At 41.6% G+C, this 14,597-nt stretch overlaps 1 protein-coding gene across 1 annotated transcript; it reads right to left on the reverse strand.

Annotated features, from left to right (window-relative positions):
* Positions 1–13,455: 13,455 nt before the first annotated feature.
* Positions 13,456–14,286, reverse strand: LOC138901646 (uncharacterized). Its single transcript, XM_070189425.1, has one exon. It carries the CDS (start codon positions 14,284–14,286, stop codon positions 13,456–13,458), a length of 831 nt encoding a protein of 276 aa, XP_070045526.1.
* Positions 14,287–14,597: the final 311 nt, after the last annotated feature.

The raw sequence follows: 14,597 nt of genomic DNA on the forward strand, positions 1-14,597 counted from the left end.
GCTTCTGCAGCCTCGCAGAAATGACAAAGTGGTCGCATAAGCGAGCTGGAGCGCAGAGGTGACTATGGCTCCACACCTGCGGTTGCGCAGAAGCGGGAAGGAGTCCGCAGGTGCGATAGGGCTGCTGACCAGTGGACTTCGTAGACGCGCATTTTTGGTCGCAGAAGCGACGTCGCAGATGTGAAGATTCTGTTCGCAGAAGCGAAGCTGAACAGAACATAAGGTATCGAACTTGGTCATTTTGTTATTTTCGATTGGGATTTTGGAGCTCGGTTTTTGGGCAACTTTTTAGGGGTTTTCATCATGCAACACAAGATAAGTAATTTCCCACTTGTTGTGAGCTAAATGTATGGTTTATATGTGGATTTAAGGAGGAAACTTTAGGAAAAATTATGGGATTTTAGTAGGAATTCTAAAATTGATAATTTTTTATTTTGACCATGATTTTGGAAATGGAATTAAGAATAAATTAGATATTTGAGTTGGTAATGTTATGGGTAAAGTTTATCTTCAAACATTTTCAGAATCCGGGCACATGGGCTTGAGGGTTGACTTTGTTGTCTTTTTTAGCGGAGTTGGGGATCATTATAAATTGTTAAATTATACGTATTGGGGTATATTTTGATTAGTTTGCATATTGTTTGACTAGTTTTGGAATGATGGCCATCGGTTTGAGGTGTTAAAGAGATGTTGGAGCCAGTTATGGAACTTCGGAGAGAGGTAAGCCTCCTATCTAACCTTGTGAGGGGGAAGCTACCCCTAGGTGATGTATTTGTTATGTGCTACTTGTTGCTGAGGCTACGTACGCACGAGGTGACGAGAGTCCGTACGTAGCTAGATTCATGTTATGTTCGGGTAGGCTTAAGTTCATGCCATGCTATAATTGTACTATTGGAGTTATATTTGCTCGTTTAATTCCCTTATTTTACGTTACGACTTGAGACTAGACTTGCGTAGGGTGTTAGACTTGCTATTGTAGAGATTTGATGCGCTACTTGATTTAGCCGCGGAATAATTGTGCTCCCCTTACGAATTTCTTTCGCATTGTGCGTTTTCATCGAAAAGCTTCCTTAAAGTTCGTAACTCACACGTTTATTCGTGAATGGGGTCAAGGACCCGTTAAAGCTTCTTATTCTAATGGGATCAGGTCATTCGCCTCAGCAGTATAATAGATGCATCTACGGTTCGGGTCGTTCGACCCTCGGTAGTGTGCACATTATGATGGGATCAGATAGTTTGCCTCGAAAGGATTATGTATCACACTCTCATGGGAGCGGGTTATTCGCCTCGGCAGTATAATAGATGCATCTATGGTTCGTGATGTTAGACCCTCGGCAGTGCGCACATTATGATAGGATCGGGCCATTGGCCTCGGCAAGATTATCTATCACACTCTCATGGGAGCGGGCCGTTCATCTCGGCAGGATTATGTATCACTCTCTCATGGGAGCGGGCCGTTCGCCTCGGCAATGTAACAGATGTATCTATGGTTCGTGTCATTCGACCCTCGGCAGTGCGCACATTATGATAAGATCGGGTCGTACGCCTCGACATTTCTATAAAATACTCTTATGGAATTGTGTGTAATATTTGACAAGAAGCCAGTGTATCTATGAGTTTTCCTGATTTGAACTGTGATGGCATGTCTGGTGAGGTCCCTTTTATACATATACTCCGGTTGAGGAGGTAACTGCTAACTGAGATCTTGAGTTTATTGTTGAGAGGAGGATTTGTACCACGTATTTATGCTTGTTTATTTCGTTTATTTACTCTGCCTCACATTTGTTTACTTCCTACTGTATTTGATTTATTGGACCACTAGTAAGTATCGATGTCGACCCCTCGTCACTACTTCTCCGAGGTTAGGCAAGATACTTACTAGGTACGCATTGATTTACGTACTCATGTTGCACTTACTGCACTTATTGTGCAGGTACATATATGTCTAGTGGTCTTTTGGGTGCAAAGGCACAACTATTGCGGGGAATTTACCGTGAGTTACATTCCATGTTATGATCCGCAGCATACAGAGTCTCCATCAGAGTTATTTATTTTCTCCTATCTAACTTGTATTCCAAACAAATGTTGTATTTTTATTATATTTTTCTAGTTGATGCTCATGCACTTGTGACACCGGGTTTTGGGAGTACCTACTGGGTGTTCATTATTGTAGTTTGCGTAGTTATCATCATTTTACCTTGTAATTTATACCTTATACATAAATTGGAAAATAAAATCACGGGTTTTCTATGAGTGCTAGATTTTACACTACTTTTTAATGGGAATTATGATTTTAAAGTAATCAAAATGAGTAATTAAGTTGATCGATCACCGTTGGATTTCCTGACGGCGGCGTTAGGCACCATCACGACCTATAGTGGATTTTGGGTCGTGACAGCTTGGTATCAGAGCGTTAGGTTCACTTAGGTCTCACGAGTCATGAGCAAGTCTAGTAGAGTCTTGCGGATCGGTACAGAGACGTCTGTACTTATCTTCGAGAGGCTACAGGGTTGTTAAGAGAATTTCTTTCTTGATTCCTCATCGTGCGATTTGATTTTTTGAGTCTTATGCCTTCATTTTCTTCCTACTTAATCGTACGCGACATAGAGCGCTTGTTATCACTTGGGCATCGAGGAGTTGTAGTGGTACTGCACACATGGTGTCGGATGATTTTCCCTGCGTATTCGAACAGGCTATTATCGTCTCTTTATGGAAGGATGTTCTGTTGTTTCAGCTTAGTATCTATATTTCCGATGGTTTTGAGGCTATGCTTAGATTGTTATGATGTTCATGCGTTGTTATCGCACGGTGTTGGTGTAATGGTAGGGTGATTGTTTATGTGTCGAGGTAGTGAATGACTTGAAATGAGGATTTCTCAGTGCATGATTTGGAGGTTCAACATTTAATTCCAATAGAGGAAAGGCAACCGGACTATGGATGTTCATGCTTTGGTTGATGGAGTAACGAGACTTGATATTTTCGAGCGTGGTGGAATTTTCATTTGTGATGCGGTGTCGTCATCCTTGTTTGAATGCATTAAGGTTCATCGGTGTTATGGTCTTCTTTGATTTGCCTTCGGGGCAGGGTGTGGTGAAATAGTGTCTAAGAAGCGGTTGTCAGAGATGGCGGTGTGTAACAGTTTCAGAATCGAATCGGTGTTTTGAATGCTCATTGCTCGAGAGAGATGATCTTCGAGGAAGCTTATAGTTGGTAGCAATTTATTAGTTCAGGTGCTACGGAGATGGATTTTGATTTGATGCAACATTTGGGTAGCGAAGGATGAGGAAGGACATGGTGGGAGGTGTCTCGCGGTGGTTGAATTGCTAGCAGGTCAAGTATGAAAAGCAGAGGTCGGTATGGAATTCCACACGTGGGCTATCTCCTGTGGGCAGGTTAGCGGTTGCGTGACTTTTGATAAAGTTTCTACGAGGAGTTCTACTTACTACCCGACGGAAGGTCAAATATGCGATCGTGGCTGATAATTTGGAATATTCATGAGAAGTTTAACAAGAGATTACGAGAAATGTGGCGGGTTAACGGTGCGAGATCATGGTAATTGAGAAAGAGGAATATTTGTGTGCTCTAGGTTTATGTGATTGTAGCTTAAAGCTAAGTGGGGGAGCCCTCTGCCTACGATTGGATCGCGTGGTTGTCTGCTTGTGCGGTTTCTGGTTATCGATGTATTGGTGGATTAATTATGACTAAGAAAAGAAAACATCAGGGGTAATTCGAGTAAAGAACTTGATGAATGTGTACTATATTTCACCTTATCGATTCATGTGCAAGTTTTGGGAAGACTCAGAGTTTATGTTTCTTGTGGATGTGATGTGCAAGGAAAAGAATACATCTGGTTGCTTCTTTAGGTGTTTATGTGCTAACAGAGCGTTGGAGTTTGATTATACTTGAGACCATGTCAAAGTGTATGACTCCCAATAGTGGTTCTAATGGGTTCAAGGATGTAAGCGCAGTGTATAAGGATTTTGGGTCCTTTAGTGGTTTTAAAGTGTATGATCGAGTTTTTGCAATGGGTATTGAGATAATGTGAACTCGTGATTTGGGTCACTCGGGATGAGTGTTGATCGAATTTCGTTATGTTTTTGAATGGAGCTATTATTATTTCTAAGGTAGGTCAAGAGTAAATTAGAGGAAGTTGGGTCGATTGGTAGTGGTTTGAATCAGCATGATTGTGACAATGATCAGTTCCTTCGTCGCATTATGTTATACAGGTGGTTGGTGGTTGTACGTGTGGGCTTGACAGACACCATAATTTGATTGATTTGGGAGGTATTTGATTCTAATGGCCTTGTTATGTGTAAATGGATCCTGGAAGAGTTATGACGGCTTAGACCATGACTCGAGGTTTGTATTTTCTGCGATTATGGGAATTCAGTTGCGTGTTGCAATGTTTCTTCTGAAATGAGTTGAGTGAAAGGAATTCTAGCCAGTGAAGTATTTATTCTACTAGTAGTTCAGGGGTTATGATGAATTCTTGTACTCTCGCATAGCGGCGCGATAGATGTAGTGAGCGGCATGGGAATTGGAAGTTGAGGATCAAGGTTGCGGTTCGGTGTTGACAAGAATGTCACGAGCTCGGATGAGCAGGGAAGAATTCAGATGTTTAGAGTAAGATAGCATTTTCTTTAGTCTCACCTGAGAACGATGTCCTGTGGAAGAGGCTTTGTGTATTGATTTGCAGACTCTTAGTTTGCTTTACAGAATTAGTACGGTTGGTGGTGCGGAGGTGCAGACTTTTCTACCTCATGTGGAAGGTTGTGGGAGCGTATCCCACGGGAAACATTGTATAAGTGTGACATATTAGTAACTTGATTATTAAAGATGGAAACCAAGCATGGAGATTATGGTACTATCATTAATGTGAGAGTTTATGCCTGGAAGATGCTCTATTCCTTTTGTTGTAGACTGTGGGAGTTTGTTCCAGATTGGGATGGCTTCTCATGTGTGTCATGAATAGAGCCATTGTGGATCCTTGAAAGGTTTTTGGCCCAGTATGGGATGATCGGAATTGGCTTGGGGTCCGTTGGCGGGTCTAATGTGAATGTGTACTCTACATCAGTTCAGATATATTCGTTCGACATAACATTGCTTGTGGAGGAGTCTTCGGGCATTAGATGTATTCCCATCGTCAGCTATACCATGTAATACTCTATTGTGCCATGTGGGTTATGAGACGTCTTGATTATTCGCACATGTGTTGTGATCCCGTGTAGCTTGTGGTGTTATATGAGCAGGATGACTCTCGAGATGCAGGTCATTTATTGCACCATAGTCGTGCTTGGGTTTTGTAGCATATGGCACTATCCATCTCCCCAGGGTTATATTTATGCACTTGGCGTGCTTGTGGTCGTTATTCGGGCATTTCGTAGGTATAAGCATTTTGGGTTGATGAATATTTCCTTATTTATTGTTATGTGTTGATCGGGTGGCATGCCGCCACAGGTATGTTGTTTGGATCGGGTTGTATGCCGCAAGGGTACCATGTGTGGATCGGGTTGCACGTCACAACAGTGACATGTTGAGTACGGTGCCCTATATCTATTCTTGTGTGTTTTGTTTCTCATTCTCTGAGAAAGGCTCATAGCGTCTGTTCGACCATTTTATTCGTTACGTGGGCTGGGTAGTTCTTTTTCCAGAGTTCGTTCCTCTATATATGTCATATTCAAGTTGTGGCTTGTCGGCGCATTGATGGCGTCATATGAGATCTTGGTCAGTATTTAAGGTGGCTTATTGCTTGAGCAGCTTGTACTGGGTGAGACGAGATTATTGGACCTGAAATCAGTGCTATCAGATCTATATAAAGTATATTAAAGAGCAAATATCGTTATTCAGCTCAGAATGAGGTAATGGTCCTTGTCAGGAGGAGAGACTCCATGATTTGTTGATTCGACAGGTGGTAATGAGTTTATACGCATCCTTTTTGTCGTGGCAGCATTGCGAAAGTTGGAACATGGCTTATATATATCATGAGGTGTATTGCGGGCATTGGATTTGTGAAATTTCAGCTATTGTGATCGGAGGATGTTATTATGGGAAGGCGACTTATGTGATGCATTGTGTGATTTCAGCATAGGTACATGATCAGGTTCTGGTACAATGTGTAGTGATTGATACAGTGTTCGTATGTTAGAATCGGGTTTTGTAGAGAAATTCAGAGGTTGGAATTTGGTTCTAAGGCTTATTGACTAAATAAAAGAGAGGATCTTCAGTCAAGCTTGAGTTAATATGCTCAACTGGGTTGTGGTGGCACGAGTAGGTGCACAATGTGTTGAACATTGATTTTGGGGCAACTCTAGAGCAGTTCTTAGCACGTTCGAGGACGAACATATGTTTAAGTGGGGGAGAATATAACAACCCCACCGGTCGTTTTAAGCTCTCGTGCGTCTTCCGGTGGTTTGAGGCCTTGAGTAGATTTACTTCAGGTATTATTGCTTGTACGTGTGGTCGGAATTGAATTTCGGGAAGTTCGGAGTTGATTTGGAGAGAAAATTCTAATTTCGGAAGCTTTAAGTTGGGAAGATTTGACTAAGGTTTGACTTTTGAGTAAATGACCTCGGAATCAAAATTTGAAGGTTCCAATAGGTTCGTATGATGATTTCGGACTTGGGCGTATGCTCGGGTTGAGTATCGGGTGGCCCGGGAGCATTTCTGCGCTTATAATGGAAAGCTAACATTTTAAAAGTTTAAGAATTTTTTAAGTTTGATTTGAAGTGGACTTTGGTGTTATCGATTTTCGTTTGAGGTTTTGAGCCTTCAAATAGTTTCTTATTGAGATTTGTGACTTGCACGCAAAGTTTGGCGTCATTCCGGAATGTTTTGATATGGTTCAATCCTGTTCACCGATGTTTGGAAGTTTGAAAGTTTAAAGAAGGATTTCAATCACCGATTCGTAGTTTCGATGTTGTCTGGCATGATTTGAGGCCTCGACTAAGTTCGTAATTTGTTTTGGAATGCGTTGGTATATTTGGTCAAGGTTCCAGGGGCCTCGGGTGGATTCCGGATGGTTAACGGAACAGAATTTGGACTTAAGAAAAAGCTGGAAAATTCTGGTTGCTGGTGCAACCGCTTCTACGAAAGTTTCATCGCAGAAGCGACCTCGCAGAAACGACCTCGCAGAAGCGAAGCAGTGAATTGCAGAAGCGAGGAAGGCTGGCTGGGGAAGGCTTCGCAAAAGAGGAAAATGGAACGCTTTTTTGGCCTCGCAGAAGCAACAGAGTGGTCACATAAGCGAGCTGGAGCGTAGAGGAGACTATGGCTCCGCACCTGCGGTTGCGCAGAAGCGAGAAGGAGTTCGCAGGTGCTATGGGGCTGCTGACCAGTGGACTTCACAGATGCGCATTTTTGGTCGAAGAAGCGACGTCGCAGATGCAAGAATTCTGTCCACAGAAGCGAAACTGGACAGAACATAAGGGATCAAACTTGGTCATTTCGTCATTTTTGTTTGGGATTTTGGAGCTCAATTTTTGGGCGAATATTTAGGGGTTTTCATCATGCAACACAAGGTAAGTAATTTCCTACTTGTTGTGAGATAAATGTATGGTTTATATGTGGATTTAAGGAGGAAAATTTAGGGAAAATTGTGGGATTTTGGTAGGAAACCTAAAATTGATAATTTTTTATTTTGACAACGATTTTGGAAATGGAATTAGGAATAAATTAGATATTTGAGTTGGTAATGTTATGGGTAAAGTTTATCTTCAAACATTTTCGGAATTCGGACACATGGGCCTGAGGCTACGTACGCACGAGGTGACGAGAGTCCGTACGTAGCTAGATTCATGTTATGTTTGGGTAGGCTTAGGTTCACACCATGCTATAATTGTACTATTGGAATTATCTTTTCTCGTTTATTTCCTTTATTTTACGTTACGACTTGAGACTAGACTTGTGTAGGGTGTTAGACTTGCTATTGTAGAGATTTGATGCACTACTTGATTTAGCCGCGGAATAACTATGCTCCCCTTACGAATTTCTCCCGCGTTGTGCGTTTTCATTGAAAAGCTTCCTTACAATTCATAATTCACAAGTTTATTCGTGAATGGGGTCAAGGACCCGTTAAAGCTTCTTACTCTACTGGGATCGGGCCGTTCGCCTCGGCAGTATAATAGATGCATCTATGGTTCATGCCGTTTGACCCTCGGTAGTGCGCACATTATGATGGGATCGGGCCGTTCACCTCGGAAGGATTATGTATCACACTCTCATGGGAGCGGGTTGTTCGCCTCGGCAGTAAAATAGATGTATTTATGGTTCGAATCGTTCGACCCTCGGCAGTGTGCATATTATGGTGGGATTGGGTCGTACGCCTTGGCATTTTTATAAAATACTCTTATAGAATCGTGCGTAATATTTGACAAAGAGCCAGTGTATCTGTGAGTTTTCCTGAGTTGAAATGCGACGACCTATTTGGTGAGGTTCCTTTTATACATATACTCTGGTTGAGGAGGTAACTACTAACTGAGAACTTGAGTTTATTATTGAGAGGAGGATTTATACCACGTATTTATACTTGTTTATTTTGTTTATTTACTCTGCATCACATCTGTTTATTTCCTACTGTATTTGATTTATTGGACCACTAGTAAGTGTCGATGTCGACCCCTCGTCACTACTTCTCCGAGGTTAGGCGAGATACTTACTGGGTACGCATTGATTTACGTACTCATGCTGCACTTGCTGCACTTATTGTGAAGGTACATATATGTCTAGTGGTCTTTTGGGCGCAAAGGCGCAGCTATTTCGGTGACTTTACCGTGAGATGCATTCCATGTTATGATTCGCAGCTTACAGAGTCTCCATCAGAGTTATTTATTTTCTCCTGTCTAACTTGTATTCCACATAGATGTTGTATTTTTATTATATTTTGCTAGTTGATGCTCATGCACTTGTGACATCAGATTTTGGAGGTACCTACTGGGTGTTCATTATTGTAGTTTGCGTAGTTATTATCATTTTACCTTGTAATTTATACCTTATACGGAAATTGGAAAATAAAATCACGAATTTTCTATGAGTGCTAGAGTTTACACTACTTTTTAATGGGAATTATGATTTTAAAGTAATCAAAATGAGTAATTAAGTTGATCGATCACCGTTGGATTTCACAACGGCGGCGTTAGGCACCATCACGACCTATAGTGGATTTTGGATCGTGACAGCTTGATATCAAAACGTTAGGTTAACTTAGGTCTCACGAGTCATGAGCAAGTCTAGTCGAGTCTTGCGGATCGGTACAAAGAGGTATGTACTTATCTTCGAGAGGCTACAGGGTTGTTAGGAGCACTTCCCTTCTTGATTCCTCATTGTGCGATTTGATTCTTTGAGGCTTATGCCTTCATTTCCTTCTGTCACGACCCAAACTCTTACCTGTCATGATGGCGCCTATCTCAATGCTAGGCAAGTCGAAAATTTCAATAAACCACCATCTCTTTTAAATTTGAAAACATAATTAAATTCAGCAGAAGAAACTCACAATTTCAAATATAACACTCCTAAAACCCGGTGTCATTGAGTATATGAGCATCTAATATGAATACAAATTCTTACTAATAAAATCTCTATCTGAAAATATAGAAAAGTAAAATAATTAAACAGGAAGGGAATAAAGTCTGCGGACGTCAAGCAGCTACCTTGATAGTCCCCAACAGAATTAACTTCGAAATCTAGCAGCCGCCACATCCGGGAGCACCTGGATCTGCATACGGGGTGCAGAGTGTAATATGAGTACAAGTAACTCAATAAGTAACAAGACTAACCTCTGGGCTGAAAGCAATGACGAACTCCCAGGTACAGTTCAGTATAAATAATGGTACAAAAATGTAGGCATGCTTTCAAGTTTAACAGTTAACTCAGTACAAGTGAAATAGATCAATACTGCATGATATGAGGTATATGACATCTCAGTAGAAAGACCTCATGTAAATACTTGTCACAAATTATTCGATCACTCGGTACTTTTTATGGCCAATCCAGCATAGGAGTGTTCCAACCCGTATATAAATACACATCGACTGACAGTCCGTCACTTAGTACAGTATAAGGCCAATCTATCCGTGGGGTAATTTATCCCCAAATGTAAATGATATGGACAAGATCCATATCCAGGTAAATTCAGTATAATATAAATCAGTAAGGCAAGTCCATGCCCTGGGAAATCCATCCCGAACGCGATCGCATCCCGCTTCACGCGATCACGAAACACAAAACTCAGCATCCCTCAATTAACCTTACGCGATCGCAGATATCACCACGCAATCGTGAAGCACAAAACCTCTACTGACCAACTAAGCCTACGCGATTGCAGACGCTTTCACGCGATCGCGTATAAGGAAATCAGATACAGATGTTAGAAAATTCCAGCCGGTGTTTAAGTTTAAATTTTGATCCGTTAACCATCCGAAACTCACCCGAGTTCCTCGGGACCTTAACCAAATATACCAACAAGTCCTAAAACATCATACAAACCTAGTCAAACCCTCGAATCATCTCAAACAACACTAAAACCACGAATCATACCCCCAATTCCAGCCTAATGAACTTTGAAACTTTCAATTTCTACAAACAACGCTGAAACCTATCAAATCACGTCCGATTGACCTCAAATTTTGCACACAAGTCATAAATTACATAACGGGCCTATTAAAATTTTTAGAATTAGATTTTGACCCTGATATCAAAAAGTCAACCCCCCGGTCAAGCTTTCCAAAAATTTAACTTTCGGCATTTCAAGCCCAATTCCTCTACGGACCTCCAAATAATTTTTCGGACAAGCTCCTAAGTCCAAAATCACCATACGGAACTATTGGAATCATCAGAATTAAATTCTGAGGTCGTTTACACATAAGTCAATATTCGGTCAAATGTTTCAATTTAAGCTTCCAACATGAAAATTCATTCTTCCAAGCTAACTCCAAAATACCTTAAAACCAAAACCGACAATTCACACAAGTCATAATACCTCGTAGGAAGTTATTCAAGACTTCAAATAGTTGAAAGGAGCGTAAATGCTCAAAGCGATCGGTCGGATTATTACAATCTCCCCCACTTAAACATACGTTCGTCCTCGAACGTGCCAAGAGTTGTTTCCAAGCCATCACATCACTATTCCATCTACCACGCACATACGTGAGGGTGATCCCACGTCACCCTATTATGTGTAAATTGTATGGGCCTGAAAACACAACATAATTGAAAAACGTTACTTCAATCTTAGCCCATAAACTTTGAAAGTTAATTTCCAACATTCAGAATTTCTTATTAAGACCTGAATCTCACATCTACATGCTGTATGAGTTTGAACAAGCTGTATCAAGCCATAACCATAACCCCAGATATAATCACTTAACGTACTACAAAACCCGCATGCTCGCAACACCAGTTTCGATCACATTGACTACTCCAAAGTAACCCGGTAATAGTATTAAACCCCATATTAAACAAAACCTCGTTCTAAAACCTTCATACACTGCTGATAATGAAAGAAACACGCAAAGTCTCATAACACCTTATCAGATCGACAAGTCATGGAGATCTCCCGCCCCAACCAGAACCATAACCACTTTCTAAGATGACCTTCAATATTATCCTCCAATATACCGTAATCAAACATGATAGTATCCATTCTAGGTCCAATAACCTTATATTATTAAACACAACTATCCCATTAACATGCCACACCAATACAACTAAATCCACAACTACGCAACCTTGTACCCAAAATGGAAGATGGCTCAAAGTAGAGAACCGTATTGTAAGTTCAACAAGCACCACCACAACTGTAATGCTATTAGCTTATTATATATAGTAGAACAAAGATACACAAATTTAATAGCAGTAACCAGCTCTTCTAGAGCTCACATTTACATCACTCGCACGGACAACTCACGTGTTATAGTATCAATATTTGAGCCCGCACGGACAACTCATGTGCCAATAATATCAATAATTTGAATATCAACAGCCTATCAACCAGGAGAGTACCGTAATACCAATGAACATCCGTAAATCAAAACACAATGCCCCTTTCAACCGCACACCCTTCCCAGGGATTACCGAGCAACTATAACATTAATCTAAATATATAACACTGACCATTCCGTCTAGAATTCATGATCTTCCTTTCATGAATGAACTGCCACCTCATACATATACATCTAAATTCCGCACAACACACCACATCTATCACGTGAAAAGCACGAGAATCTTATTATAAACTCTGAGTCACCAGCAAATTACATACCCTATTAGTTGGAAACTTTTCTCTTGCTTCTTTCTAGGAGGAAATCACAATGCACAACATGTTCCCCACACCGGTAGAAAATATCCGGTTCAAACCATGGTAGAAACTATTAAGAACACTTTGAAATTCATTTTCACTTAATCAAGCTAACAGAACTAATTTCCTCTATCTCGCCTAAGCCACGATGGTCACCAAAACCCAAAAATATTGTCACTAAAACATCTGTAAAGCCTTCACATCACTATTACCCAAAAGAATTGAGCATGCCATTACCATACGGGTCTAGCCTACTACCCAATGGTCCTATTTTCTCCGAGGTTCTCCTGAATTACCCTCAAGTTGACGTTTTCCTTATCAGAACACTACTACCCTTACCCAAAGCTCACTATAATACATCCCAACATAAAACCACACCGTCCTAAGGTCCATAAGCCATTGTATTCATCTTAAGCACCACAAAAGTACCACAACCGTAACACTCACTCTAAAAATACCTTATGTGAATTTAAAATTGTTCTTTTTCCCTTCTTATACTGGAATGTGGAATCCATAGTCATACAGAATTAACGCAAGTCCCGCACTATCCAGTGCAATAACCGATTCTGGCGATAACAAATTCTGAAAAATTTTCAATTGACACATATACATTTTGAATCCATTATAACCCTTTTGAAAGTCACCCACTATGCTCAAATCTAAATTGCACCGCCCGAACGGGCCAAAATACACAAGCCCCCATTAGCACAACAGCCCCCAAGGAAGTAACCCTGCCTTAACACTACCCATCAAATTCATACTCTGTGCGCACTATATTCTTCAAAATAAAAATTTAATCATCTCATGATTTTTCATAAAGTTCAATATAACCCGTATTTAAGAAATATTCTTACTCAAGCCATCCCGTATCTCAACCTCTGCAAGTCATAACTAATCCACAAGTGTACCTTGGAACGGAACCAATACCGCACATAATCGCGCACTCAAATCGTAGATAGCAGACTCCTCCACTTGGCCCAAAGCCATATAACAAAACATCTGATATCTCACCCATACCCATATAAGATCTAAATTGACCATACTAAGAAATAAGAGATCAACTCTTGTTTCGTCCCCTAATAATATCCACACACGACCGATACGCCTGGTACACAGTTATAGTATCGCCCACCTGCGTAGATACATGAACAGGTAAAAGTAAGGACTCACGAGGCATATCCAGAAAATGAACAAAAATATGATGAAACATACGAATATGTCGAACTAGGGACAAATAATATAGATGCCTCTCTGTGGCACACTGAGACAATACCTGTGATCACTACATCTGAAGCAACAACATCTGGTCTAGTAGGAAAAGCATAGAATTGGCCCTGACCGCCACCGGATCGACCTTCCCCTCTTGGGCGACCCCTAGCTGACTGAGCCCCAACCCGAGCTGGCTGAGCGGGTCGTGGAGCAACTGGTGCAGAAGTAGTAGCCTGACTCCTCTGCTGAACAAGACCTTGTGTATGGCGGGGACAATATTTCCTCACATGGCCCAGCTCTCCACACTCATAGCACTTCATCTCGAAGAATGGTGGCAAGTTCTGAGGTGAACCTCGGGAACCAGAATAACTACTAGAAAGACCTGGTATATATGATCCCTGAACTGATGGTGCACGGAGCGTACTCGGGGTTGGAAGTGTACTGAGAGCTGAAAGACTCTGATGAGAACTGTATGAACTATGGCTGGATGATGCACCACAGTGAACTGGACGACCCCTGTTGTGGTAGAACTTCCCTCCACAAGGTACCCCACCAAAACTGCCCGAACCTCGAGGCCTCTTAGCCTCCCTGTCACCACGCTCCTGGCTACGGACCACCTCTATCTGTCGAGCAATGTCAACCACCTCATCAAAAGTGGCACCAGATACCCTCTCCTTAGTCATATGCAACCGCAGCTGATACGTGAGGCCATCAATAAACCTCATAATCCTCTCCCTATCAGTGGGAACCAACCAAACTACGTGACGAGCCAACTCAGAAAATCTCATCTCGTACTGTGTCACGGACATGCCATACTGACGTAACTGCTCAAACTGTCTGCGCAGCTCCTCTCTACTAGACTGCGGCACAAACTTCTCCAAAAAGAGAATGGAGAACTCATGCCATGTAAGTGGTACTGCACCAACCGTCCTGCGCCTCTCATAAGCCTCCCACCATCTGAAGGCAGCCCCAGAAAACTGAAAAGTAGTGAACGAGACCCCACTGGTCTCCAGAATACCTGTTGTCTGAAGCATCCGCTAGCACTTATCTAGAAAACCTTGAGCATCCTCTGACTCAGCACCGCTAAATGATGGAGGTC

This window comes from Nicotiana tomentosiformis, chromosome 11, assembly GCF_000390325.3.
Source record: "Nicotiana tomentosiformis chromosome 11, ASM39032v3, whole genome shotgun sequence".
Lineage (NCBI taxonomy): Eukaryota > Viridiplantae > Streptophyta > Magnoliopsida > Solanales > Solanaceae > Nicotiana > Nicotiana tomentosiformis.